Genomic DNA, 25,504 nt, shown 5'->3' with positions numbered 1-25,504 from the left:
CTGTGGTGGGGCTTGCGAATGACTCCTTCAGGAGCTTAGTGTCCTGTCAGCTGAGAAACGGGACCATTAACTCTTTAGGAAGTTGGGCCGTTCTCCCCCAAGTCCCACGAAGCAGGCAGGCTGGTGCCACCGAGCCGTGCCTGAAAATAACAAACAGAAAAATAATTGCAGAAAACTCTTCAGGAGCTTCCATAAGCGTGGCCGGCTCCTCCAGGTACATTTTCTAAACTGAGTCTGGTAGGAGGGGCATAGAGGGAGGAGCCAGCCCACACTATCAAATTCTTAAAGTGCCCATAGCTCCTAGTGGACCCGTCTATACCCCATGGTACTAATGTGGATCCCATTATCCTCTAGGTCGGACGTAAGAGAAATATGCACGTATAGCATAACATCCCTTTAAAGATGAACTAAAACAGCTTTGTAACACTTAAAGAGAATAACGACAATAAGAAATAAATCTGATGTGTACATTTCTTGTAGGTAAGAAAACACATATGAATCATTTAGAATCACTGCATGCTGCCATATTGTTATGGTATATGTCCCACATTGCTATCCATTGATCAATAAATAAAATGAACCATTAGCAGCAAGTACTTAGCAGAACCAATTAAAAATACGGCATAATAGACGTAAATCTGTTTTAAAACTCTAGATTCAGAGCACAGTGCCACCCAGAGGCCTGGAAAAAACAAATAACATGTAGCTAGGCAGGCATGGGAGGAAATGTGTATATACTGGGTACACTGACAACAGTGAGCTGGCGGATTGCACACAGAGGAGGCACAGCTGCCAGGCTTGCATGCATTGCTGCGCTGACACACTAGGAGAGGAGTACTGTGTGTGCCAGCTGCTGAACCAGGAAGAAAGCAGCCAATGTCCGTGGTCAATAAAGTTTTCTCTGTCCCTTGAAAATGATGTCACCAGAATGATGGCGGCGTGCTAGTGAGGCACATGTGGGCGGCTGAGCAGCGGATTTGGCAGCTGTAACCGGACTCTCGTCCCTCTTACTGTCACCGAGACTTGGATCGGGTGCAGCAGCAATCACTAGCGATACGTGTAAGTACAGGAGGCATAAAATGATCAAGGCACTGCCGTCTGATTTGTGGGTGCGGTGTATACTTACTCACTCACTCTCAACATGACCCTCTCCAGGAGGGACAAAATGCTCTGCTTCTGGACTTCTCTCTTTATTTATGATTGCCATCACCTGTGTTGAAACACTTGTATTAGTCATTAACCTGTTCAAAATAGGTTACAGCGATCATAAATTAAGAGAGAAGTCCGGGAGCGGAGCATGTTGTCCCTCCTGTTGAGAGGTATGCTATCCCTTTAAACCGGTACTCTCATGGATTACTCAAGTTCTGTGGCTGATTAAAACCAGGTGAAATGCAGGCTTGAAGTCAACCAGCCACAGAGCCTGTGTAATTCATTAGTGTCCCGGTTTAAATGGACAGTATGGTTAAAATATATATCATCAAGTTCAGAACATGGAACCCACTGGGCTAGCATAACTAATTTGCCTTAGAACACTAGTCTAGTGGACATCTATTGGGAATAGTAACCAATATGGCAAGTGGAGCGAGCCACGTGGCGAAGCATGGTGAGGGTACGCATTTTAATTTTCTGAACAAGTTTAATGATGTTCTGAAGCATTTTAGTCATGCGAATCCAGGGGGTCCAATGTTCTGATCTTGAACCTAGTTATATAGCATATATATATTATCTCAAAACACAGTTCCCTGGCTGTGGTGGGAGTACAAGTCTTAAGGGGCCTGCACACGGTGGAATATTTCTACTGATATGGACTATATAGTCCATATTGGTAGAAAATACAATGCATATTGCATCGTGTATGAACACCTTGTGATGCCAACGCGCGGTAGTGTGTGTAGGCAGGGTCGATAATGACTATATCAGAGGCTCGTGCCTCCGGACACAATAGTCAATATCAGCCATCGCACCATGTGTATGTGGCATTAGCATAACAGTCTTCCCTGAAGGGACATTCATTTATCTGCGTAGCTCCGGTTTCTTGATGCCTCAGCTAATATTAGATTACCACTCCTGTCATTCATCTGACAATGGGAGAAGTTGTCTGACAGCAGTTGTGGAAGGTGCAGATGTGTTGGTAATATGTGTTTATATTGTAATTTGCTACATGACATCAATATAAATGGTGGAACAGGAATAATAATACAAAGCTTTCAATAAATGATGATCCTTATAGTAGTCCCCTCCAAGTTCTGTGCTTAAAAAGGCTTGTGATCTCGTAACAGTGCACGGTCGTAATATTTCTACATATATCATATGTAGTAAGTGTACATTTATTTTCTATACAGTATAAAAAAAATGATGTGTAGTGATCGTACCCTGTATAAGAAAAATATGCTTAAAAAGTGGTCATTGACTGTATTGGTGTATATAGTAAATCTATTTGTTACTATTTTTTTATTTAGATTAGCAAAAATGAAATCACAAAAGGCTAAAAAGCCAGGAAAGCAATACTCAAAATTACTAAGTAAGGGCTTCAAAGTTACCGGAAAATGGAAACCAGTCTCGCTGGACCCGAGTCTTTTTGCTGATGAGAAAATAGATGAAATCGTATGTTTTGAGGAACTCACAGATTATAAACTAGTCAAGACTTCTAAAGATTTTGTAGCAAAAGGGTCAAAAAGAAAACACAACGAGGACTCTGGACAGGATGATGAAGAGGGGAATATTGGCAAAAGTAAAAAGAATAAAAAGCGTAAGAGAAAATTTGAGGCCAAAAGAGTAAAGGAGGAATCTGAGGATGAGCAGGAGGAAATATTTCTTGGAGGGGAAGAAGCAGAGGATGTCCCTAAAGCTGTGGAGGCTGAAGAGGATTCAGCGCCTGTAGAAAAACCGGAAACCAGCCATCTGAGAAAAAGGAAGAAGAGAAAAAGGAAGCCAAAGAAGAAACCACTGGAATCTCAAGACAAAGCTCCAGTCGTCCAACCCTCAAAGAGGACCAAGAACTGGGCTGCAAGTTCCATGACTGACACAGTGGGTAAGAACACAGATGTTACTGCATGGAAAAACCTGTGTGTTCCACAAACAGTTCTAGAGGCTCTCAGCTACTTGGGGTTTTCTGCTCCAACACCAATACAAGCATTGGCGCTCCCTTCAGCAATCCGAGACAAAATGGATATCTTAGGAGCCGCTGAAACAGGTGAGTGTGAAAAGTTTACCAATTATTTACTCCTTTTACTCAACTTCATGTGAAATATTGCTGCGGGTAAGGCATTAGAATCTGTCAATTATTGCGACAGCATTTGCCAACCTTAATGAAAGTAGTCACATAGAGGAATATGGTCCTATGTGCTGACATATCAGTGAGTTTTGCTAAACCTTTATTGGCAAAAAAGTGTAACTTGAAATCATCTGCTTAAAAACATTTTTCTGTCCCTTTAGGAAGTGGGAAAACGCTGGCCTTTGCCATTCCTATGATCCACTCCGTACTGGAATGGAGGAAATCTCAGGAAAGTGGAGTCTCAGACGAAGATGAAAACACAGATGAGAAGAATCTGGAAGTGGCAGAAGATTCTGTGGATGTAGAAGAAAGCACAAGTCAGGATAATGATGAGGAGGAGGACAGTGGGGAAAATAATAATGAGGAGGACGGTGGTGATAATGAGGAGGAGAAAGGCAGTGATGATGAGGACTCTGCTTCCATGGGCTGTGTGCAGGCTGAGGAAGTTGTAGACATAAATTTTAATGCTGCTCCTGCAGGAAGCGTTTCCCAGTGGGACAGGAATAGACCGCTGCTCGGGCTTGTGGTCACCCCCACTAGAGAGCTGGCTGTGCAAGTTAAACATCATATAGACGCCGTGGCCAAATTTACAGGTGAGTTTCCAGTATTCACTTGGTGTAGTAGAACCGTGTCAGGTTGGCTCCATGCTGTCGGCAAATATAGAGCCATAAAGGTACAGTGTATACAGTGTTACAGAAAAGGAGTGTAAGTAGAAGTAAATACCAAAGTATAAAAGGAATTGCGCTCCACTGGTAAAAAAACAATTTGATAGTATAGTATAGTGTTAAGTAATTATTGTCAGAGGAAGCCAAATAGATGAAAGATATTTATTAAAAATAGTTAATAGTCACTTCAAATACACAATAAATAAATCCAAGTCTGGGTCATGTCAGTGGTTGTCTGGCTAGTGCTACAGGAATATCTTTACATATTTCTTTACTGGCTGGTAATTCTGTCTCTTACTCTCAGGAGTCTATATATTCTCCCCTTGTCTGACTGGGTTTCCGGTGTCCTCTCAAACTCCCAAAATATACTGGCAGGTTAATTGCAATATGTGTTAACAAATATACAGTTGGGCGAAAAAGTATTTGGACAGCCACCGATTGTGCAAGTTGACCCACTTAAAAAGATGAGAGGTCTGTAATTTCCGCTATAGGTACACTTCAAGTGTGAGAGACAGAATCTGGGGAAAAAACAAAAATAAACAAACTAGGAAATCACATTTGTATGATTTTTAAACAATTTATTTGTATATTCTTGCGGAAAATAAATATTTGGACAATCAAAAAGTTTAATGGCCCATACACACGGTGAGATTCGGGCTATGCCTGATTCTCACTATGCGAGAGGGGCTAGGTCGGCACATAGTATCGCAAGCACACTCATTATGTGCTTGCAATACTGACTATGTGCGATTTTGGCTAAGTGTCAATTTTGACTATCTCTTCTATAGAGAGAGACTGTAGGCAAGTCAATTTTGACTATCTATTCTTGCGATGCCGAACGCGCATCGGCATCGAATCGGGATCGCATGGTGACTTTCACCTTGTGATCTGCACTAACTTTTCTTACGATTTTTACTATATAGCCAAAATCGTACGAAATAATCTCACCATGTGTACACACCATAACTCAATACTTTGTAATATAACCTGGGTTGGCAATTAGAGGTCAAACGCTTCCTGTAGTTCTTGACCAGGTTTTGCACACACTGTAGCAGGTATTTTGGCCAACTCTTCCATGTAGATCTCTCTAGATCTGTCATGTTTTGGGGCTGTCGCCGGGCAACACAGACTTTCAACTCCTTCCACAGATTTTCTATTGGGTTGAGGTCTGGAGACCCGGCTTCTTTCTTCTGGCTCTGTGAGGGGGGTGACGGTGCGGCTCCGGGAACAAGCAGCTAGGCGTACCAAGTGATCGAACCCTCTGGAGCTTAAGGTGTCCAGTAGCCTAAGAAGCAGAGCCCTTGAACTCCTTAAGAAGTAGGTCTGCTTCTCTCCCCTTAGTCCCACGAAGCAGGGAGCCTGTAGCCAGCAGGTCTCCCTGAAAATAATAAACCTAACAAAAATTATTTTCAGAGAAACTCAGTAGAGCTCCCCTGTGTTGTACCAGTCTCGCTGGGCACAGAATCTAAACTGGAGTCTGGAGGAGGGGCATAGAGGGAGGAGCCAGTTCACACCCAATCAAAGTCTTAAAGTGGGCCTATGTCTCCTGCGGATCCTGTCTATACCCCATGGTTCTTGAAGCATCCTCTAGAACGTATGAGAAAATAGGATTTTAATACCTACCGGTAAATCCTTTTCTCTGACGTCCTAAGTGGATGCTGGGGACTCCGTCAGGACCATGGGGAATAGCGGCTCCGCAGGAGACAGGGGCACAAAATTAAAAGTTTGACCACTAGGTGGTGTGCACTGGCTCCTCCCCCTATGACCCTCCTCCAAGCCTCAGTTAGGTTTTTGTGCCCGGCCGAGAAGGGTGCAATCTAGGTGGCTCTCCTAAAGAGCTGCTTAGAATAAAAGTTTGTTAGGTTTTTTATTTTCAGTGAGTCCTGCTGGCAACAGGCTCACTGCAACGCGGGACTAAGGGGAGAAGAAGCGAACTCACCTGCGTGCAGGATGGATTGGCTTCTTAGGCTACTGGACACTAGCTCCAGAGGGACGATCACAGGTACAGCCTGGATGGGTCACCGGAGCCGCGCCGCCGGCCCCCTTACAGATGCTGAAGAGAGAAGAGGTCCAGAAATCGGCGGCTGAAGACGTCCCAGTCTTCTTAAGGTAGCGCACAGCACTGCAGCTGTGCGCCATTGCTCTCAGCACACTTCACACCGCGGTCACTGAGGGTGCAGGGCGCTGGGGGGGGGCGCCCTGGGCAGCAATGTAATTACCTTTACTGGCTAAAAATACATCACATATAGCCCCTGGGCTATATGGATGTATTTAACCCCTGCCAGGATTACAGAAAAAAACGGGAGAAGAGCCCGCCGTGAAGGGGGCGGGGCCTATCTCCTCAGCACACAGCGCCATTTTTCCCACACAGATCCGCTGGTGGGAAGGCTCCCAGGCTCTCCCCTGCACTGCACTACAGAAACAGGGTTAAAACAGAGAGGGGGGGCATATTTTGGCGATATTAATATGTATTAAGCTGCTATAAGGGAAAACACTTACTATAAGGTTGTCCCTGTATAATTATAGCGCCTTGGTGTGTGCTGGCAAACTCTCCCTCTGTCTCCCCAAAGGGCTAGTGGGGTCCTGTCCTCTATCAGAGCATTCCCTGTGTGTGTGCTGTGTGTCGGTACGTGTGTGTCGACAGGTATGAGGACGATGTTAGTGGAGGCGGAGCAATTGCCTGTAATGGGATGTCACCCCCTAGGGAGTCGACACCGGAATGGATGGCTTTATTTATGGAATTACGTGATAGTGTCAACACGCTACAAGGTCGGTTGACGATATGAGACGGCCGGCAAACCAATTAGTACCTGTCCAGGCGTCTCAAACACCGTCAGGGGCTTTAAAACGCCCATTACCTCAGTCGGTCGACATAGACACAGACACGGACACTGACTCCAGTGTCGACGGTGAAGAAACAAACGTATTTTCCAGTAGGGCCACACGTTACATAATCACGGCAATGAAGGAGGCGTTACATATTTCTGATACTACAAGTACCACAAAAATGGGTATTATGTGGGGTGTGAAAAAAAACTACCTGTAGTTTTTCCTGAATCAGATAAATTGATTGAAGTGTGTGATGAAGCGTGGGTTACCCCCGATAGGAAGTTGCTAATTTCAAAGAAGTTATTGGCATTATACCCTTTCCCGCCAGAGGTTAGGGCGCGCTGGGAAACACCCCCTAGGGTAGATAAGGCGCTCACACGCTTATCAAAACAAGTGGCGTTACCGTCTCCTGATACGGCCGCCCTCAAAGATCCAGCTGATAGGAGGCTGGAAAATACTCTAAAAAGTATATACACACATACTGATGTTATACTGCGACCAGCAATCGCCCCAGCATGGATGTGCAGTGCTGGGGGGGTTTGGTCGGAATCTCTGACTGGAAATATTGATACCCTGAATAGCGACAATATTTTATTGACTATAGAGCATTTAAAGGATGCATTTTCTTTATATGCGAGATGCACAGAGGGATATTGGCACTCTGGCATCAAGGGTAAGTGCGCGGTCCATTTCTGCCAGAAGAAGTTTATGGACGCGACAGTGGTCAGGTGATGCGGATTCCAAGCGGCATATGGAAGTTTGCCGTATAAAGGGGAGGAATTATTTGGGGTCGGTCTATCGGACTTGGTGGCCACGGCAACAGCCGGAAAATCCACCTTTTTTACCTCAGGTCACCTCCCAACAGAAAAAGACACCGTCTTTTCAGCCTCAGTCCTTTCGTTCTCATAAGAACAAGCGGGCAAAAGGCCATTCATATCTGCCCGAGGCAAAGGAAAGGGTAAGAGACTGCAGCAAGCAGCTCCTTCCCAGGAGCAGAAGCCTTCCCCCGCTTCTGGAAAGTCCTCAGCATGTCGCTGGGGCCCTACAAGCGGACTCAGGTCCGGTGGGGGGGTCGTCTCAAGAATTTCAGCGCGCAGTGGGCTCACTCGCAAGTCGACCCCTGGATCCTGCAGGTAGTATCACAGGGGTACAGATTGGAATTCGAGACGTCTCTTCCTCGCAGATTCCTGAAGTCTGCTTTACCAACATCTCCCTCCGACAGGGAGACGGTGTTGGAAGCTATTCACAAGCTGTATTCCCAGCAAGTAATAGTCAAGGTACCCCTACTACAACAAGGAAAGGGGTATTATTCCACGCTGTTTGTGGTACCGAAGCCGGACGGCTCGGTGAGACCTATTCTAAGTCTGAAATCTTTTGAACACTTACATACAAAGGCTCAAGTTCAAGATGAAATCACTCAGAGCAGTGATAGCGAATCTGGAAGAAGGGGACTTTATGGTGTCCTGGGACATCAAGGATGCTTACCTCCATGTCCCAATTTGCCCTTCACACCAAGGGTACCTCAGGTTCGTGGTACAAAACTGTCACTATCAGTTTCAGACGTTGCCGTTTGGATTGTCCACGGCACCCCGGGTCTTTACCAAGGTAAAGGCTGAAATGATGATTCTACTTCAAAGAAAAGGCGTATTAATTATCCCTTACTTGAACGTTCTCCTGATAAGGGCAAGATCCAGAGAACAGTTAGAGGTCGCAGTAGCACTATACCAAGTAGTGCTACAACAGCACGGGTGGATTCTAAATATTCCAAAATCCCAGCTGATCCCGACAACACGTCTGCTGTTCCTAGGGATGATTCTGGACACAGTTCAGAAAAAGGTTTTTCTCCCGGAGGAGAAAGCCAGGGAGTTATCCGAGCTAGTCAGGAACCTCCTAAAACCAAGAAAAGTGTCAGTGCATCAATGCACAAGAGTCCTGGGTAAATGATGGCTTCTTACGAAGCGATTCCATTCGGCAGATTCCACGCAAGAACCTTTCAGTGGGATCTGCTGGACAAATGGTCCGGATCGCATCTTCAGATGCATCAGCGGATAGCCCCGTCTCCAAGGACAAGGGGGTCTCTTCTGTGGTGGTTGCAGAGTGCTCACCTTTTTGGAGGGCCGCAGATTCGGCATTCAGGACTGGGTCCTGGTGACCACGAATGCCAGCCTGAGAGGCTGGGGAGCAGTCACACAGGGAAGAAATTTCCAGGGAGTGTGGTCAAGCCTGGAGACTTCACTTCACATAAATATACTGGAGCTAAGGGCAATTTACAATGCTCTAAGCCTGGCAAGACCTCTGCTTCAGGGTCAGCCGGTGTTGATCCAGTAGGACACGTAAACAGACAGGGCGACACAAGAAGCAGGAGGGCAATGGCAGAAGCTGCAAGGATTTTTCGCTGGGCAGAAAATCATGTGATAGCACTGTCAGCAATGTTCATTCCGGGAGTGGACAACTGGGAAGCAGACTTCCTCAGCAGACACGATCACCACCCGGGAGAGTGGGGACTTCACCCAGAAGTCTTCCACATGATTGTGAACCGTTGGGAAAAACCAAAGGTGGACATGATGGCGTCCCGCCTCAACAAAAAACTGGACAGGTATTGCGCCGGGTCAAGAGACCCTCAGGCAATAGCTGGGGACGCATTGGTAACACCATGGGTGTACCAGTCAATGTATGTGTTCCCCCCTCTGCCTCTCATACCCAAGGTACTGAGAATTATAAGGCGAAGGGGAGTAAGAACGATACTCGTGGCTCCGGATTGGCCAAGAAGGACTTGGTACCCGGAACTTCAAGAGATGCGCACGGAGGATCCGTGCACTCTACCTCTAGACTTACCGCGGCTGCGTTTGACGGCATGGTGGTTGAACGCCGGATCCTGAAGGAGAGGGCTCCGACGGAGGAATTTCAACTGGGTCGATTCCTACATTTCCTGCAAACAGGATTGTCTATGGGCCTCAAATTGGGGTCCATTAAGGTTCAAATTTCGGCCCTGTCTATTTTCTTCCAGAAAGAATTGGCTTCAGTTCCTGAAGTCCAAGCTTTTGTCAAAGGAGTACTACATATACAGCCCGGTTGTGCCTCCAGTGGCACCGTGGGATCTCAATGTAGTTTTGGGATTTCTCAAATCCCATTGGTTTGAGCCACTCAAATCGGTGGATTTGAAATATCTTACATGGAAAGTGACCATGCTACTGGCCCTGGCTTCGGCCAGGAGAGTGTAAGAATTGGCGGCTTTATCGTACAAAAGCCCATATCTGATTTTCCATTGGGACAGGGCAGAACTGCGGACGCGTCCTCAGTTTCTCCCTAAGGTGGTATCAGCGTTTCACCTGAACCAACCTATTGTGGTGCCTGTGGCTTCTAGCGACTTGGAGGACTCCAAGTTGTTCGACGTTGTCAGAGCCTTAAAAATATATATATATATATTTAAAGGACGGCTGGAGTCAGAAAGGCTGACTCGCTGTTTATACTGTATGCACCCAACAAGCTGGGTGTTCCTGCGTCTAAGCAGACGATTGCTCGTTGGATTTGTAGCACAATTCAACTTGCGCATTCTGTGGCAGGCCTGCCACAGCCAAAATCTGTAAATGCCCACTCCACAAGGAAGGTGGGCTCACCTTGGGCGGCTGCCCGAGGGGTCTCGGCATTACAACGCTGCCGAGCAGCTAAGTGGTCAGGGGAGAACACGTTTGTATAATTCTACAAATTTGATACCCTGGCTAAGGAGGACCTGGAGTTCTCTCATTCGGTGCTGCAGAGTCATCCGCACTCTCCCGCCCGTTTGGGAGCTTTGGTATAATCCCCATGGTCCTGACGGAGTCCCCAGCATCCACTTAGGACGTCAGAGAAAATAAGAATTTACTTACCGATAATTCTATTTCTCGTAGTCCGTAGTGGATGCTGGGCGCCCATCCCAAGTGCGGATTGTCTGCAAAACTTGTACATAGTTATTGTTACAAAAATCGGGTTATTATTGTTGGAAGCCATCTTTTCAGAGGCTCCTCTGTTATCATGCTGTTAACTGGGTTCAGATCTCAAGTTGTACAGTGTGATTGGTGTGGCTGGTATGAGTCTTACCCGGGATTCAAAATCCTTCCTTATTGTGTACGCTCGTCCGGGCACAGTATCCTAACTGAGGCTTGGAGGAGGGTCATAGGGGTAGGAGCCAGTGCACACCACCTAGTGGTCAAACTTTTAATTTTGTGCCCCTGTCTCCTGCGGAGCCGCTATTCCCCATGGTCCTGACGGAGTCCCCAGCATCCACTACGGACTACGAGAAATAGAATTATCGGTAAGTAAATTCTTATTTTTTGGCCAACTCTTCCATGCAGATCTTCCCTAGATCTGTCATGTTTTAGGGCTGTCGCCGGGCAACACAGACTTTCAACTCCCTCCACAGATTTTCTATTGGGTTGAGGTCTGGAGACTCGCTAGACCACTCCAGAATCTTGAAATTCTTCTTACGGAGCCACTCCTTAGTTGCCCGGGCGGTATGTTTGGGGTTATTGTCAAGCTGGAAGACCCAGCCACGTTCCATCTTCAATGCTCTTACTGAGGGAAGGAGGTTTTTGCCCAAAATCTCACGATACATGGCCCCATTCATCCTCTCCTTAATACGGATCAGTCAACCTGTCCCCTTTGCAGAAAAGCAGCCCCAAAGCATGATGTTTTAACCCCCATGGTTCACAGTGGGTATGGTGTTCTTGGGATGCCAGTCATCATTATTCTCCCACCAAACATGGCGAGTAGAGTTCATACCAAAAAGTTTGATTTTGCTCTCATCTGACCACATTACATTCTCCCAATCCTCCTCTGGATCATCCAGATGGTCACTGGCAAACTTTAGACAGGCCTGGACATGTGCTGGCTTAAGCAGGGGGACCTTTCAGGCGCTGCAGGATTTCAATCCATGACGACGTGTGTTACTAATGGTAACCTCTTTGACTGCGGTCCCAGCTCTCTTGAGGTCATTGACCAGGTCTCCCCGTGTAGTTCTGGGCTGATTCCTCACCGTTCTCAAGATCATTGATACCCCACGAGGTGAGATCTTGCATGGAGCCCCAGGTCGAGGGAGATTGTCAGGGATCTTGTATTTCTTCCATTTTTTAATAATTGCGCCAAAAGTTGATCTCGTCTCACCAAGCTGCTTGCCTATTGTCGAGTAGCTCATCCCAGCCTTGTGCAACTCCTACAATTTTTTGTCCCTGGTGTCCTTAGACAGCTATCTGGTCTTGGCCATGGTGAAGAGGTAGCAGTCTGACTGTTTGAGACTGTGGACAGGTGTCTTTTATACAGATAACCGGTTCAAACAGGTGCCATTAATACAGGTAACGAGTGGGGGATTGAAGAGCTTCTTAAAGAAGAAGTAATAGGTCTGTGAGAGCCAGAAATCTTGCTGCTTGGTAGGTGTCCAAATATTTATTTTCCTCCAAGAATGTACAAGTAAATTGTATGATTTTTAAACAATGTGATTTTCCTGGGGTGTTTTTTTTATTTTTTCCCCAGATTCTGTCTCTCACAGTTGAAGTGTACCTATGATGGAAATTACAGTCCTCTCATCTTTTTAAGTGGGTCAACTTACACAATCGGTGGCTGTCCAAATACTTTTCTTTTTCATCCACTAGGGGTCACTGGAGTACTCTTGGGATATGGACGGCTTCCGCAGGAAACAGGGCACTGAATATTTAAATTTAGAACTCTCCACCCCTCCATATCCCCGAGTACCTCAGTGTTTTTTCTGTGCTCACAGCACTAACAAGGCTTGTGTGGAGTTCCCACACTTAGTTGAATATTTTATAAATTTTTAATTTTTAGTTTTTCACTTAGCACATCCCTTCCCAGTTTCTGTAAAAACATGGGTCCGGGATAGTGCCGCTGCACGGAGCAGCGCATGGCGTGTCGGTCCTCACAAAGAGCACCCTCACAGCCACAGGCAGCCCACTGCCTACTGCAAGAGCTGGACGGAGCTTGCAGATAGAAGCCCCGTCGCAGCCATGAACTGATGCAAGAGCTGGATGGAGCTTACACATAGAAGCCCCGTCGCAGGCCTCCCTACAACAAGGTATGCTGAGGAAACGGGGCGGTCAGCGCAGGCTGCCGCCCCGCTGTGTGGGGTCCGTGTTGTAATGCCGCCCGCTCATACAGCCGGCCCGCCCCAGCCGCTCCGTCCGGCCGCCCCAGCCGCTCCGTCCGGCCGCCCCAGCCGCTCCGTCCGGCCGCCCAAGCCGCTCCGTCCGCCCGCCCCAGACGCTCCGTCAGCGCTGTATTGCAAGTGCCAGCGCTGAGAGGGGGAGAACCGCCGCAGCTCGGCTAGCGACGCCGGAAGCCGCTACGCGCCGCTCCGGCCAGCCGACCTCCGCTGCTCTGTATGACAGGCTGCCATATCTATAGGTGGTATTAATAGAGAGCCTATATTAAACTGCAGTCAGGAGGCATGTATTGTGACCTGCCTGTGATTAATACTGTATAATAGACTATTGAGCCTATATTAACACTGGAGCATGTATTGTAACCTGTCCTGTGATTATCAGTGTAAGCATGGCATGGGGGCCATTTTAACCATGCTTCCTGTTTGTAATTCCAGAACGTTCCTGCCCTAAATCTCTACTCCACCGGAGGCGCAGGGGTGTTAGTGGGAATTTTGGTTCAGGTTTCACATAGGCTGGCCATGTGAACTGCATTTCGGCCATAAATATATATATATACACACCTTAAGTAATAATTTTACTGAGTCGTGCAAGTGTCGGTCTTTGGCTATTGTGTTGTCTGTCTGCATAAGGAGTAAGGCTCCAGCAAAGACTAAAAATAAGTTTTACTACAATGTCTGTACATAAATCTACCACATGTTCAGTATGTTTTGTAGGTTTCCACTCCGGAAGCCGGTTCATTCCCAGATCCTATGTTAAGCATTGGCAATTCAAATTGGCCGCCACTCGACAGGAGCGGTAAGATCGGAGTCTCGGAAGTTACTCCGCCAGCTCTAAAGGAGGAGTCTCAGCCTTTGCAAAGGTCCAACTTCACTTTGGGTAACAGGGTGTTAATTTAACTGGTCTTATAATTTAACCATTTCTGCTATGTTGCAGTCTGACAATTCTATGTCAAACCTCACAGCGCTAAATACGGGTGAGGAGGGCACATTAGACCAGCAGTCAGTGCGGGTTTTGACAACCAGACATTGATAATGACCAGTGAGTCAGTCTCTGAAGTTTACAGAGACTAAGGAGCCTCTAACATATAATCCGTCGTATTTACTAAACGACAGATCTTCAGTGGGCTTCTTATTTAGGATATCTTACTAAGATTTAAGTCTATTTACCCGTTTCCACACAGTGACATCTAAATTGGAGAATCCACCATTGGTGAATTCGTCTGTGTCAAACCTTATAAAGACCCAAGATACATTTGGGTCACTAGGGCGCTCTATGTATGGAAACAATGACGATCACGTTATACTTATCGTTAATCAAATCTGAGAAGCTGCTGAGTATCTCTGTACCGCTTCTGCTGCCGGCTGTTAGCTCGCTTCTCGCTTTTCATCGTCGCTAGTTACAGCACGACAAGGACTCTGGCTGCGGTCTTGGCAAGCGGAGTCAGAGGTCAAAAGAATACGGTGGCCAGAAGTTGTTTGGTCCTAAATTTGACAAATGCATTTCTCAGGCCAAGGCGAGGGGGGGTGGGGGGGGGAAGTCTAGTTTCCCGCCATTGCCTCCTCCGGTATCAAGACGGAAATACTCTGGTCCGGCGTTTAAATCCTTTAGACTTCAGTCTTTTCAAGGCTGTGGTACAAAAACAGTCACGCCTTGTAACGCCAGGGCGCTAAAGTCACCAACAAGCCAGTGGCTTGACGGGCTCCCAGCCCATCTCGGATTTCCAATTGTGGGAGCGCGCCTTTAGACGTTACATTTGCCGGGTTTCCAGACATCCACTCATGGATGTAACCGCTATTTAGTGTTAAAAGAAAGCTGTCTCCCGCCACTGCGGTTTTTCAAGACAGGACTGCCTCTGTCGGACGACAAGAAGGCGTTTTGGCAGGTTGCCATTCAGTCTCTGCTGGATTCAGCAGTTTTTAATTCCAGGCCTGGTACACCAACAAGGTCAGGGTTATTATTCACGTCTGTCTGTGGTACCGAAGATGGTATTTCTGCGGTCAGTATTTGCAGATTTGGAGCCACAAGATTGCATGATTGCGCTTGATCTCCAGGATGCGTACTTACACATTCCGGTTTGGTCACCTCATCAGAGGTTCTTGCGTTTTGCAATACGCCACAACCATTAACAGTTTCAGGCTCTACCGTTTGGCCTCTTATCAGCGCCTCGGGTATTCACCAAAGTGATGTTTGTGATGATAGCTCATCTCAGATCCCTGGCAGTGACAATCGTTCCATACTTAGACGATCTGCTCATAAGAGCTCCGTCTCAACAGATGCTCCTCCTACTTGCGCTGCTAACGTACACCACGGTTGCAGTGTCAACTTCAAGAAATCGCATCTAATTCCGTCTCAACGACTTCAATTCCTAGGTATGATTCCAGATACGGTAAATCAAAGAATTTACCTACTACACCAGAAAGTACAGATTATACGCCATCTGGTACAATTAGTGCTCAAGCCACGCACACTATCAGTACATTTGTGTATTCGCCTATTAGGAACAATGGTGGTGGCTTTCGAAGCGCTTCAGTTCGGAGGTTTTCACTCGCGTCCATTTCAACAGCAGTGGTCGCCCTCGCATAGGCAGATTCCCCACAGGGTGAGGTTGTCGCCAGGGGCGACTGTGTCTCTACTCTGGGCGAGAGTCTCAGAAGTTGGGGAGTTGTAGTTTTAAAATGGTCAGCAACAGAGTCTCTAGGCGGATCACCACAGATTGCTGTCTATAAATGTCCTGGAACTCCGTGCAATTTACAATGCACTACATGCTTCGCTCTCACTGTCCAAGTGCAGTCAGACAACGCGACGGCAGTCGCATACATCAACAACCAGGGAGGAACGAGAAGCCGCATGGCAATGCGGAAAGTAGCTTGAATCCTCAATTGCCCAGAATACCACCAGGTGATATTGTCGACTGGGTTCATTCCGGGAGTGGACAACTGCGAGGCGGATGATCTCCGCTGTCGGGATTTTCATCCAGGAGACTGGGCATTAAATCCAGAGGTGTTTCACATGTTGGTCCACAGGTGTGGTTACCCTCAGGTGGACCTGATGGCATCTCGCCACAATTACAAACGCACCAGTATGTGTCCAGAACGAGAGATCCAAGGGCAGTGGCGGTGGATACTCACAATCGCGTGGCCGTACAGCCTCGTGTATCTATTTCCACCGTTTTCCGCTGCTCTCTCAGTTGCTAAAACGGATCAAAAGAGAGTCCGTCACAGTCATACTAGTGATGCCTCATTGGTCTCGGAGAGCTTGGTTCTCGGATCTCCGCGGACTACTCGCAGACGATCCTTGGCCGCTCCTACTACGTCCAGACCTGTTACAACAGGGTCTGTTCTTTTACCCCTATTTAGCGCGGCCGCGTTTGACTGGGTGGCTGTTGAGACCACCCTCTTAAGAAGAGAGGGCATTACAGTATCGGTTATACCAACCATGTTACGAGCTAGGAAGCCGGTTACGGCAGCTCATTATTACAGAATTTGGCGTGCCTATATAGGTTGGTGTGAAGCTCGGAAGTTTTCCGACATCATCTTTCAAGTTATCCCGTCTTTTGTTATTTTTGCAGACGGGGTTAGATGGAGGACTGCGTTTATCTACACTAAAGGTGCAGGTATCTGCGTTGTCAATTTAGCCTCCAGTCATTCCACCTACAGCGCCATGGGACTTGAATCTGGTTTTACATTTTTCTCTGACGTCCTAAGTGGATGCTGGGACTCCGTAAGGACCATGGGGAATAGCGGCTCCGCAGGAGACTGGGCACAACTATAAAGAAAGCTTTAGGTCTAACTGGTGTGCACTGGCTCCTCCCTCTATGACCTTCCTCCAGACTTCAGTTAGAATCCTGTGCCCGGCTGAGCTGGATGCACACTAGGGGCTCTCCTGAGCTCCTAGAAAGTATATTTAGGTTTTTTTATTTTACAGTGAGATCTGCTGGCAACAGACTCACTGCAACGAGGGACTAAGGGGAGAAGAAGCGAACCTATCTAACAGGTGGTGGTTTGGGCTTCTTGGGCTACTGGACACCATAAGCTCCAGAGGGATCGACCGCAGGACCCGACCTTGGTGTTCGTTCCCGGAGCCGCGCCGCCGTCCCCCTTACAGAGCCAGAAGCATGAAGAGGTCCGGAAAATCGGCGGCAGAAGACTTCGGTCTTCACCAAGGTAGCGCACAGCACTGCAGCTGTGCGCCATTGCTCCTCATGTACACCTCACACTCCGGTCACTGATGGGTGCAGGGCGCTGGGGGGGGGGGCGCCCTGAGGGCAATATATGACACCTTGGCTGGCAAATCTACATCATATATAGTCCTAGAGGCTATATAGATGTAATAAATACCCCTGCCAGTATTTCAGAAAATGCGGGAGAAGTCCGCCGGAAAAGGGGCGTGGCCATCTCCCTCAGCACACTGGCACCATTTTTCCCTCACAGCTCCGCTGGAAGGAAGCTCCCTGGCTCTCCCCTGCAGTCTGAACACTACAGAAGGGTAAAAAAGAGAGGGGGGGCACTAAATTTAGGCGAAATTTAGGCGCAGGATATATATATATATATATATATATATATATATATATATATATATATATATATATATATATATAAAAAAAGCAGCTATAAGGGAAAGCACTCATTTATAGTGGGATCCCTGTGTTATATAGCGCTCTGGTGTGTGCTGGCATACTCTCTCTCTGTCTCCCCAAGGGGCTTTGTGGGGTCCTGTCCTCTGTCAGAGCATTCCCTGTGTGTTTGCGGTGTGTCGGTACGGCTGTGTCGACATGTTTGATGAGGAAGCATATGTGGAGGCGGAGACGATGCCTGTAAATGTGATGTCACACCCTGCGGGGTCGACACCTGAGTGGATGGTGCTGTGGAAGGAATTACGCGACAGTGTCGACTCCTTGCATAAAAGGTTTGACGACATACCTAACGTGGGACAGCCGGCTTCTCAGCCTGTGCCTGCCCAGGCGTCTCAAAAGCCATCAGGGGCTCTAAAACGCCCGCTACCTCAGATGGCAGACACAGATGTCGACACGGATACTGACTCCAGTGTCGACGACGACGAGACTAATGTAACTTCCAGTAGGGCCACACGTTACATGATTGAGGCAATGAAAAATGTGTTGCACATTTCTGATGTTACCCCCGGTACCACAAAAAAGCGTATTATGTTTGGAGAGAAAAAACTACCAGTAGCTTTTCCTCCATCTGAGGAGTTAAATGAAGTGTGTGAAGAAGCGTGGGCTTCCCCTGATAAAAAGATGGTAATTTCTAAGAGGTTACTAATGGCGTACCCTTTCCCGCCAGAGGATAGGTCACGCTGGGAAACATCCCCTAGGGTGGATAAAGCGCTCACACGCTTGTCAAAGAAGGTGGCACTACCGTCTCCGGATACGGCCGCCCTGAAGGAATCTGCTGATAGAAAGCAGGAGGCTATCCTGAAATCTATATATACACACACACAGGTGTTATACTGAGACCGGCTATTGCTTCAGCCTGGATGTGCAGTGCTGCTGCTGCGTGGTCAGATTCCCTGTCAGAAAATATAGATACCCTAGACAGGGACACTATATTGCTAACCGTAGAGCATGTAAAAGACGCACTTTTATACATGAGGGATGCACAGAGGGATATTTGCCGGCTGGCATCCAAAATTAGTGCAATGTCCATTTCTGCCAGGAGAGGGTTATGGACTCGGCAGTGGACAGGAGATGCAGATTCCAAAAGACACATGGAAGTTCTGCCTTATAAGGGTGAGGAGTTGTTCGGGGATGGTCTCTCTGACCTCGTTTCCACAGCAACAGCTGGGAAGTCTACATTTTTACCCCATGTTCCCTCACAACCAAAGAAAGCACCGTATTATCAGGTACAGTCCTTTCGGCCCAATAGGGGCAAGCGGGTTAAAGGCGCGTCCTTTCTGCCCAGAGGCAGAGGTAGGGGAAAGAAGCTGCAGCACACAGCCAGTTCCCAGGAGCAAAAGTCCTCCCCCGCTTCCTCTAAGTCCACAGCATGACGCTGGGGCTCCACAGGCAGAGCCAGGTACGGTGGGGGCCCGTCTCAAATTTTTCAGCAATCAGTGGGCCCGCTCACGGGTGGATCCCTGGATTTTTCAGATAGTATCTCAGGGGTACAAGCTGGAATTCGAGACGTCTCCTCCCCACCGTTTCCTCAAATCTGCCTTGCCAACCGCTCCCTCAGGCCGGGAGGCAGTGTTACAGGCAATTCACAAGCTGTATTCACAACAGGTGATAGTAAAGGTTCCCCTACTTCAACAAGGAAGGGGTTACTATTCCACAATGTTTGTGGTACCGAAACCGGACGGTTCGGTGAGACCCATTTTAAATTTGAAATCCTTGAACACATATATAAAAAAATTCAAGTTCAAGATGGAATCGCTCAGGGCGGTTATTGCAAGCCTGGACGAGGGGGATTACATGGTATCACTGGACATCAAGGATGCTTACCTGCATGTCCCCATTTACCATCCTCACCAGGAGTACCTCAGATTTGTGGTACAGGATTGTCATTACCAATTCCAGACGTTGCCGTTCGGTCTATCCACGGCTCCGAGGGTCTTTACCAAGGTAATGGCCGAAATGATGATACTCCTTCGAAAGAAGGGAGTTTTAATTAACCCGTACTTGAACGATCTCCTGATAAAGGCGAGGTCCAGAGAGCAGTTGTTGGTCGGGGTAGCACTATCTCGGGAAGTGTTACAACAGCACGGCTGGATTCTAAACATTCCAAAGTCACAGCTGGTCCCTACGACACGTCTACTGTTCCTGGGGATGGTTCTGGACACAGAACAGAAAAAAGTGTTTCTCCCGGAGGAGAAGGCCAAGGAGCTGTCATCTCTAGTCAGAGGCCTCCTAAAACCAAAACAGGTGTCGGTGCATCACTGCACGCGGATCCTGGGAAAAATGGTAGCTTCTTACGAAGCGATTCCATTCGGCAGGTTTCATGCAAGAACTTTTCAGTGGGACCTGTTGGACAAGTGGTCCGGATCGCATCTTCAGATGCATCGTCTGATAACCCTGTCTCCAAGGACAAGGGTGTCTCTGCTGTGGTGGCTGCAGAGTGCTCATCTTCAAGAGGGCCGCAGATTTGGCATACAGGACTGGGTCCTGGTGACCACGGATGCCAGCCTTCGAGGCTGGGGGGCCGTCACACAGGGAAGAAACTTCCAAGGACTATGGTCAAGTCAGGAGACTTCCCTACACATAAATATTCTGGAACTAAGGGCCATTTACAATGCCCTAAGTCAGGCAAAACCCCTGCTTCAAAACCAGCCGGTACTGATCCAGTCAGACATCATCACGGCGGTCGCCCATGTAAACCGACAGGGCGGCACGAGAAGCAGGACGGCGATGGCAGAAGCCACAAGGATTCTCCGATGGGCGGAAAATCACGTGTTAGCACTGTCAGCAGTGTTCATTCCGGGAGTGGACAACTGGGAAGCAGACTTCCTCAGCAGGCACGACCTCCACCCGGGAGAGTGGGGACTTCATCCAGAAGTCTTCCAAATGATTGTAAACCGTTGGGAAAGCCCACAGGTGGACATGATGGCGTCCCGCCTAAACAAAAAGCTAGAAAGATATTGCGCCAGGTCCAGAGACCCTCAGGCGATAGCGGTGGACGCTCTAGTGACACCGTGGGTGTACCGGTCGGTTTATGTGTTCCCTCCTCTTCCTCTCATACCAAAGGTACTGAGGATAATAAGGAGAAGAGGAGTAAGAACTATACTCATTGTTCCGGATTGGCCAAGAAGAGCTTGGTACCCGGAACTTCAAGAAATGATATCAGAGGACCCATGGCCTCTACCGCTCAGACAGGACCTGCTGCAGCAGGGGCCCTGTCTGTTCCAAGACTTACCGCGGCTGCGTTTGACGGCATGGCGGTTGAACACCGGATCCTGAAGGAAAAGGGCATTCCGGAGGAAGTCATTCCTACGCTGATTAAAGCTAGGAAAGAAGTGACCGCGAACCATTATCACCGCATTTGGCGAAAATATGTTGCGTGGTGTGAGGCCAGGAAGGCCCCAACGGAAGAATTTCAGCTGGGCCGTTTCCTGCACTTCCTACAGTCAGGGGTGACTATGGGCCTAAAATTGGGTTCCATTAAGGTCCAGATTTCGGCTCTGTCGATTTTCTTCCAGAGAGAACTGGCTTCACTGCCTGAAGTTCAGACTTTTGTTAAGGGAGTGCTGCATATTCAGCCCCCTTTTGTGCCTCCAGTGGCACCTTGGGATCTCAACGTGGTGTTGGAGTTCCTAAAGTCACATTGGTTTGAGCCACTTAAAACCGTGGAATTGAAATATCTTGCGTGGAAAGTGGTCATGTTGCTGGCCTTGGCTTCGGCCAGGCGTGTATCATAATTGGCAGCTTTGTCATATAAAAGCCCATATCTGATTTTCCATATGGATAGGGTAGAATTGAGGACTCGTCCCCAGTTTCTCCCTAAAGTGGTGTCAGCGTTTCATCTGAACCAACCTATTGTGGTGCCTGCGGCTACAAAGGACTTGGAGGCTTCCAAGTTGTTGGACGTAGTCAGGGCCCTGAAAATATATGTTTCCAGGACAGCTGGAGTCAGAAAGACTGACTCGCTATTTATCCTGTATGCGCCCAACAAGTTGGGTGCACCTGCTTCAAAGCAGACTATTGCTCGCTGGATCTGTAGTACGATTCAGCTTGCACATTCTGCGGCTGGACTGCCGCATCCTAAATCGGTGAAAGCCCATTCCACGAGGAAGGTGGGCTCTTCTTGGGCGGCTGCCCGAGGGGTCTCGGCTCTTCAGCTTTGCCGAGCAGCTACTTGGTCGGGGTCAAACACGTTTGCTAAATTCTACAAGTTTGACACCCTGGCTGAGGAGGACCTAGAGTTTGCCCATTCGGTGCTGCAGAGTCATCCGCACTCTCCCGCCCGTTTGGGAGCTTTGGTATAATCCCCATGGTCCTTACGGAGTCCCAGCATCCACTTAGGACGTCAGAGAAAATAAGAATTTACTCACCGGTAATTCTATTTCTCGTAGTCCGTAGTGGATGCTGGGCGCCCATCCAAAGTGCGGATTGTCTGCAATACTTGTATATAGTTATTGCTTAACTAAAGGGTTATTGTTGAGCCATCTGTTGAGAGGCTCAGTTGTTATCATACTGTTAACTGGGTATTGTATCACGAGTTATACGGTGTGATTGGTGTGGCTGGTATGAGTCTTACCCGGGATTCAAAATCCTTCCCTATTGTGTCAGCTCTTCCGGGCACAGTATCCTAACTGAAGTCTGGAGGAGGGTCATAGTGGGAGGAGCCAGTGCACACCAGTTAGACCTAAAGCTTTCTTTATAGTTGTGCCCAGTCTCCTGCGGAGCCGCTATTCCCCATGGTCCTTACGGAGTCCCAGCATCCCCTACGGACTACGAGAAATAGAATTACCGGTGAGTAAATTCTTATTATTACAGTCTTCATATTTTGAACCCTTACAGCAAGTGGATATAAAGTTTCTCACTTGGAAAACTATTTTTCTTCTAGCCTTAGCTTCGGCAAGGCGTGTTTCAGATTTGGGTGCCTTGTCATGCAAGCCACCGTATTTGGTGTTTCCTGATGACAGAGCGGAACTTCGGACGAATCCCGCTTTCTTACCAAAGCTAGTGTCATCTTTTCACATCAATCAACCAATAGTAGTTCCTGTGTTGACAGCACATTCTGGAACTCTGAATATGGTACGCGCATTACGCGTTTAAGTGTCCCGAACGTCTACAGTTCGTAATACGGATACGTTGTTTGTTCTCTATGATGCTGCCAAGTGGGGTTGGCCAGCTTCTCAGCAGACCTTATCCAGATGGATAAACCTGACTATACGTCAGGCTTACCTTAAGGCTAGGTTACAGTCTCCTACATCAGTAATAGCTCATCCCACAGGTTCTGTGGGAACTTCATGGCCAGCTGGTCGAGGAGCTTCTACGACGCAGCTTGGCCGTGCGGCTACATGGTCTTCAGTGCACACGTTTGTGCGCTTTTACAAGTTTGATACGTTTGCGGCATCAGCATCTAGCTTTGGCCGCCTAGTGTTACAGGTGTCAAACAGCTCTACCGCCGACGGGGGAAGCTTTGGTACGTCCCAAGAGTACTCCAGTGACCCCTAGTGGATGAGGATTTTGGTACTTACCAGGTAAATCCTTTTCTCTGAATCCATAGGGGGCACTGGACGCCCACCCAGAGCAGTTTTACCTGGGTTGTATTAAGCTCAGGGGATCTTATGGTAACACATTTTCACCGACTGGTTCAAATTATGAGGTTCTATCGGTTATGGTGTCAACTGTTTAGCTGTCAGTAACGTTATGTGTCAACTTTGTTGTTGTCCGTTATGTTATATGTAATTCTCCATTGTCAACCTCTCTATAGTTCCTGTTCGGCTCAGTAAAAAACACTGAGGTACTCGGGGATATGGAGGGGTGGAGAGTTCTAAATTTAAATATTCAGTGCCCTGTTTCCTGCGGAAGCCGTCCATATCCCAAGAGTACTCCAGTGCCCCCTATGGATTCAAAGAAAAGGATTTACCTGGTAAGTACCAAAATCCTATTTTTTGCCCCACTGTAATTACTTACCTTCTAATCTTTAGGTTTAAAGGGGGAACCTGTACTAATGATAATCTAATAAAGTTTGTACATATTCATGAAAGGATCTGAGGGCCTAATTCAGACCTGATCGCAGCAGTAAAATCTTTTGCTAATGGGCAAAACCATGTGCACTGCAGGTGGGGCAGACATAACTTGCAGAGAGAGTTAGATTTGGGTGGGTTATTTTGTTTCTGTGCAGGGTAAATACTGGATGCTTTATTTTTACCCTGCAATTTAGATTTCAGTTTGAACACACTCCACGCAAATCTAACTCTCTCTGCACATGTTACATCTGCTCCACCTGCAGTGCACAGAAACAAAATAACCCACCCAAATTGAACTCTCTGCAAATGTTAACTCTGCCCCACCTGCAGTGCACATGGTTTTGCCCAACTGCTAACAAATTTGCTGCTGCGATCAACTCTGAATTACCCCCATAGATGGCCTCCTGCCAAAATTACAGGCTACCTCGGTACAGATCACGATCCAGGCATGTTTCTGGCTGTCGTCCTGATAGCTCCCTGGCCCTTTCTGAAGGTGTATGGGTTTCCGCCGGTCACTCTGTTATCAAGAGTTCTCAGACACCTGAAGCAGTCACTCTAGATTGTCTGTCTGAAAAGGGTTTGGTACACAGCACTCTGGAGCCTGACGATAGAGGCTCCATTTATCTTATGTCCTAGAGGATGCTGGGGTCCACATTAGTACCATGGGGTATAGACGGGTCCACTAAAAGCCATTGGCACTTTAGGAGTTTGAGAGTGTGGGCTGCCTCCTCCCTCTATGCCCCTCCTACCAGACTCGGTTTAGAAAATGTGCCCGGAGGAGCCGGTTGCAGCTAGGGGAGCTCTACAGAGCTTCTCTGGTAAAAGTTTATTTTTAGAGTTTATTATTTTACAGGGAGGCTGCTGGCAACAGCCTCCCTGCTTCGTGGCTCGCATATATCACAGGCTGTGGCGAAGGTACTTTCAGTGGTGCTCTGCCCATCATTTCAGTCACTTGAGATATCGGGTATCCAAGGTTTTGGCTTCCTTCATGCTGGTTTAGACTTGGGTCTGGCCTCCCTACAGGTGCAGATGTCTGCCATTTCTGTTTTTTTTTTAATTTTATTTATTTTTTCAATGCAAGGTACCCAATTCTTCTGCTATTTATACTTTTCTGCAAGGGATGCTACACTTGAGCCTCTTTTTGTCCCCCCTGTTTAACCCAGGGACTTATCCTTGGTCCACTTCAGTGTGCTCCATTTCAGCCATTGGGCTTTGTAGATCTGTCTTGGCTTTCTTGGAAGACGGTCTTCTTGTTGGCCATTGCTTTGACGCACCAGGTTTCTGCCTTGGGCGCTTTCTCACGTAAGCCCTTTCCTAGTTTTCCACTCGGATCGAGCAGTCCTGCTTACTAGTATTATTTAACTTTCTACAGTCATTTCTGGGTTCCACACCTCTCAGGAGGTTGTGGTTCTGTCCTTATCCCCTGCCATGTCAGATGTCCCGGAGACGTCTTTGGTCACTTTGGACATTTTGGGTTCCCTCCAGACGTAAGTTATCAGAACTTGGTCCTTTCGCAAATCAGACTCCTGTTTGTTGTCTGCTGTGTCCATAAGTGAGGCGGGCCAACCTCTAAACACTCTTTGGCGCGTTGGATACGCATTACCATACGCCAAGCTTACCTCCTGGCTGGAAGGCCGGTTCCGGCGTCACTGAGGGCTCACTCCATGCGATCGGTTGGTCCTTCTTGGGCAGTTCACCACAGCACTTTTGCTGAACAGATTTGAATGGCAGCTACATGTTCCTTCGCGACCACCTTCACCAAATTCTACAGTTTGACACCTTTGCCTTGGCCGATGCAGCCTTTGGGCATCGGGTCCTCTGTGCAGCTATGGGAGCGTTTCCGATTGAAGAATAGAGTGGACTGTGAATACTGGCGCACCTTTTAGACTATTGTAGCCCTTTTTTATACGTAAAATGGACTATCACAAAATAGAATAACG

The 25,504-nt window shown here is 47.8% G+C and overlaps 2 protein-coding genes across 3 annotated transcripts in view; one reads left to right on the top strand and one right to left on the bottom strand.

Annotated features, from left to right (window-relative positions):
- The window catches only part of PPP4R4 (protein phosphatase 4 regulatory subunit 4), a 468,463-nt gene that overhangs the window by 422,647 nt on the left and 20,312 nt on the right, over nt 1-25,504 (bottom strand). The window lies entirely within an intron of this gene.
- DDX24 (DEAD-box helicase 24) overlaps nt 698-25,504 on the top strand; it is a 62,498-nt gene continuing 37,691 nt past the window's right edge. Inside the window, exons 1-3 of one of the 2 annotated variants that reach the window (XM_063947593.1) lie at nt 698-1,059; nt 2,460-3,193; nt 3,436-3,867. In XM_063947593.1, the coding sequence (XP_063803663.1) occupies nt 2,470-3,193; nt 3,436-3,867 (1,156 nt within the window). In that variant the 5' untranslated portion in view covers nt 698-1,059; nt 2,460-2,469. Of the gene's footprint in view, nt 1,060-1,506; nt 1,610-2,459; nt 3,194-3,435; nt 3,868-25,504 lie in introns of those variants that run through there. The other variant, XM_063947594.1, reaches the window with a different exon arrangement.

Source organism: Pseudophryne corroboree, chromosome 12 (assembly GCF_028390025.1).
Source record: "Pseudophryne corroboree isolate aPseCor3 chromosome 12, aPseCor3.hap2, whole genome shotgun sequence".
NCBI classification, from domain to species: Eukaryota; Metazoa; Chordata; class Amphibia; order Anura; family Myobatrachidae; genus Pseudophryne; species Pseudophryne corroboree.
Note: the sequence above shows the minus strand (reverse complement) of the source record. Positions and strands in the feature narration are given on the sequence as shown.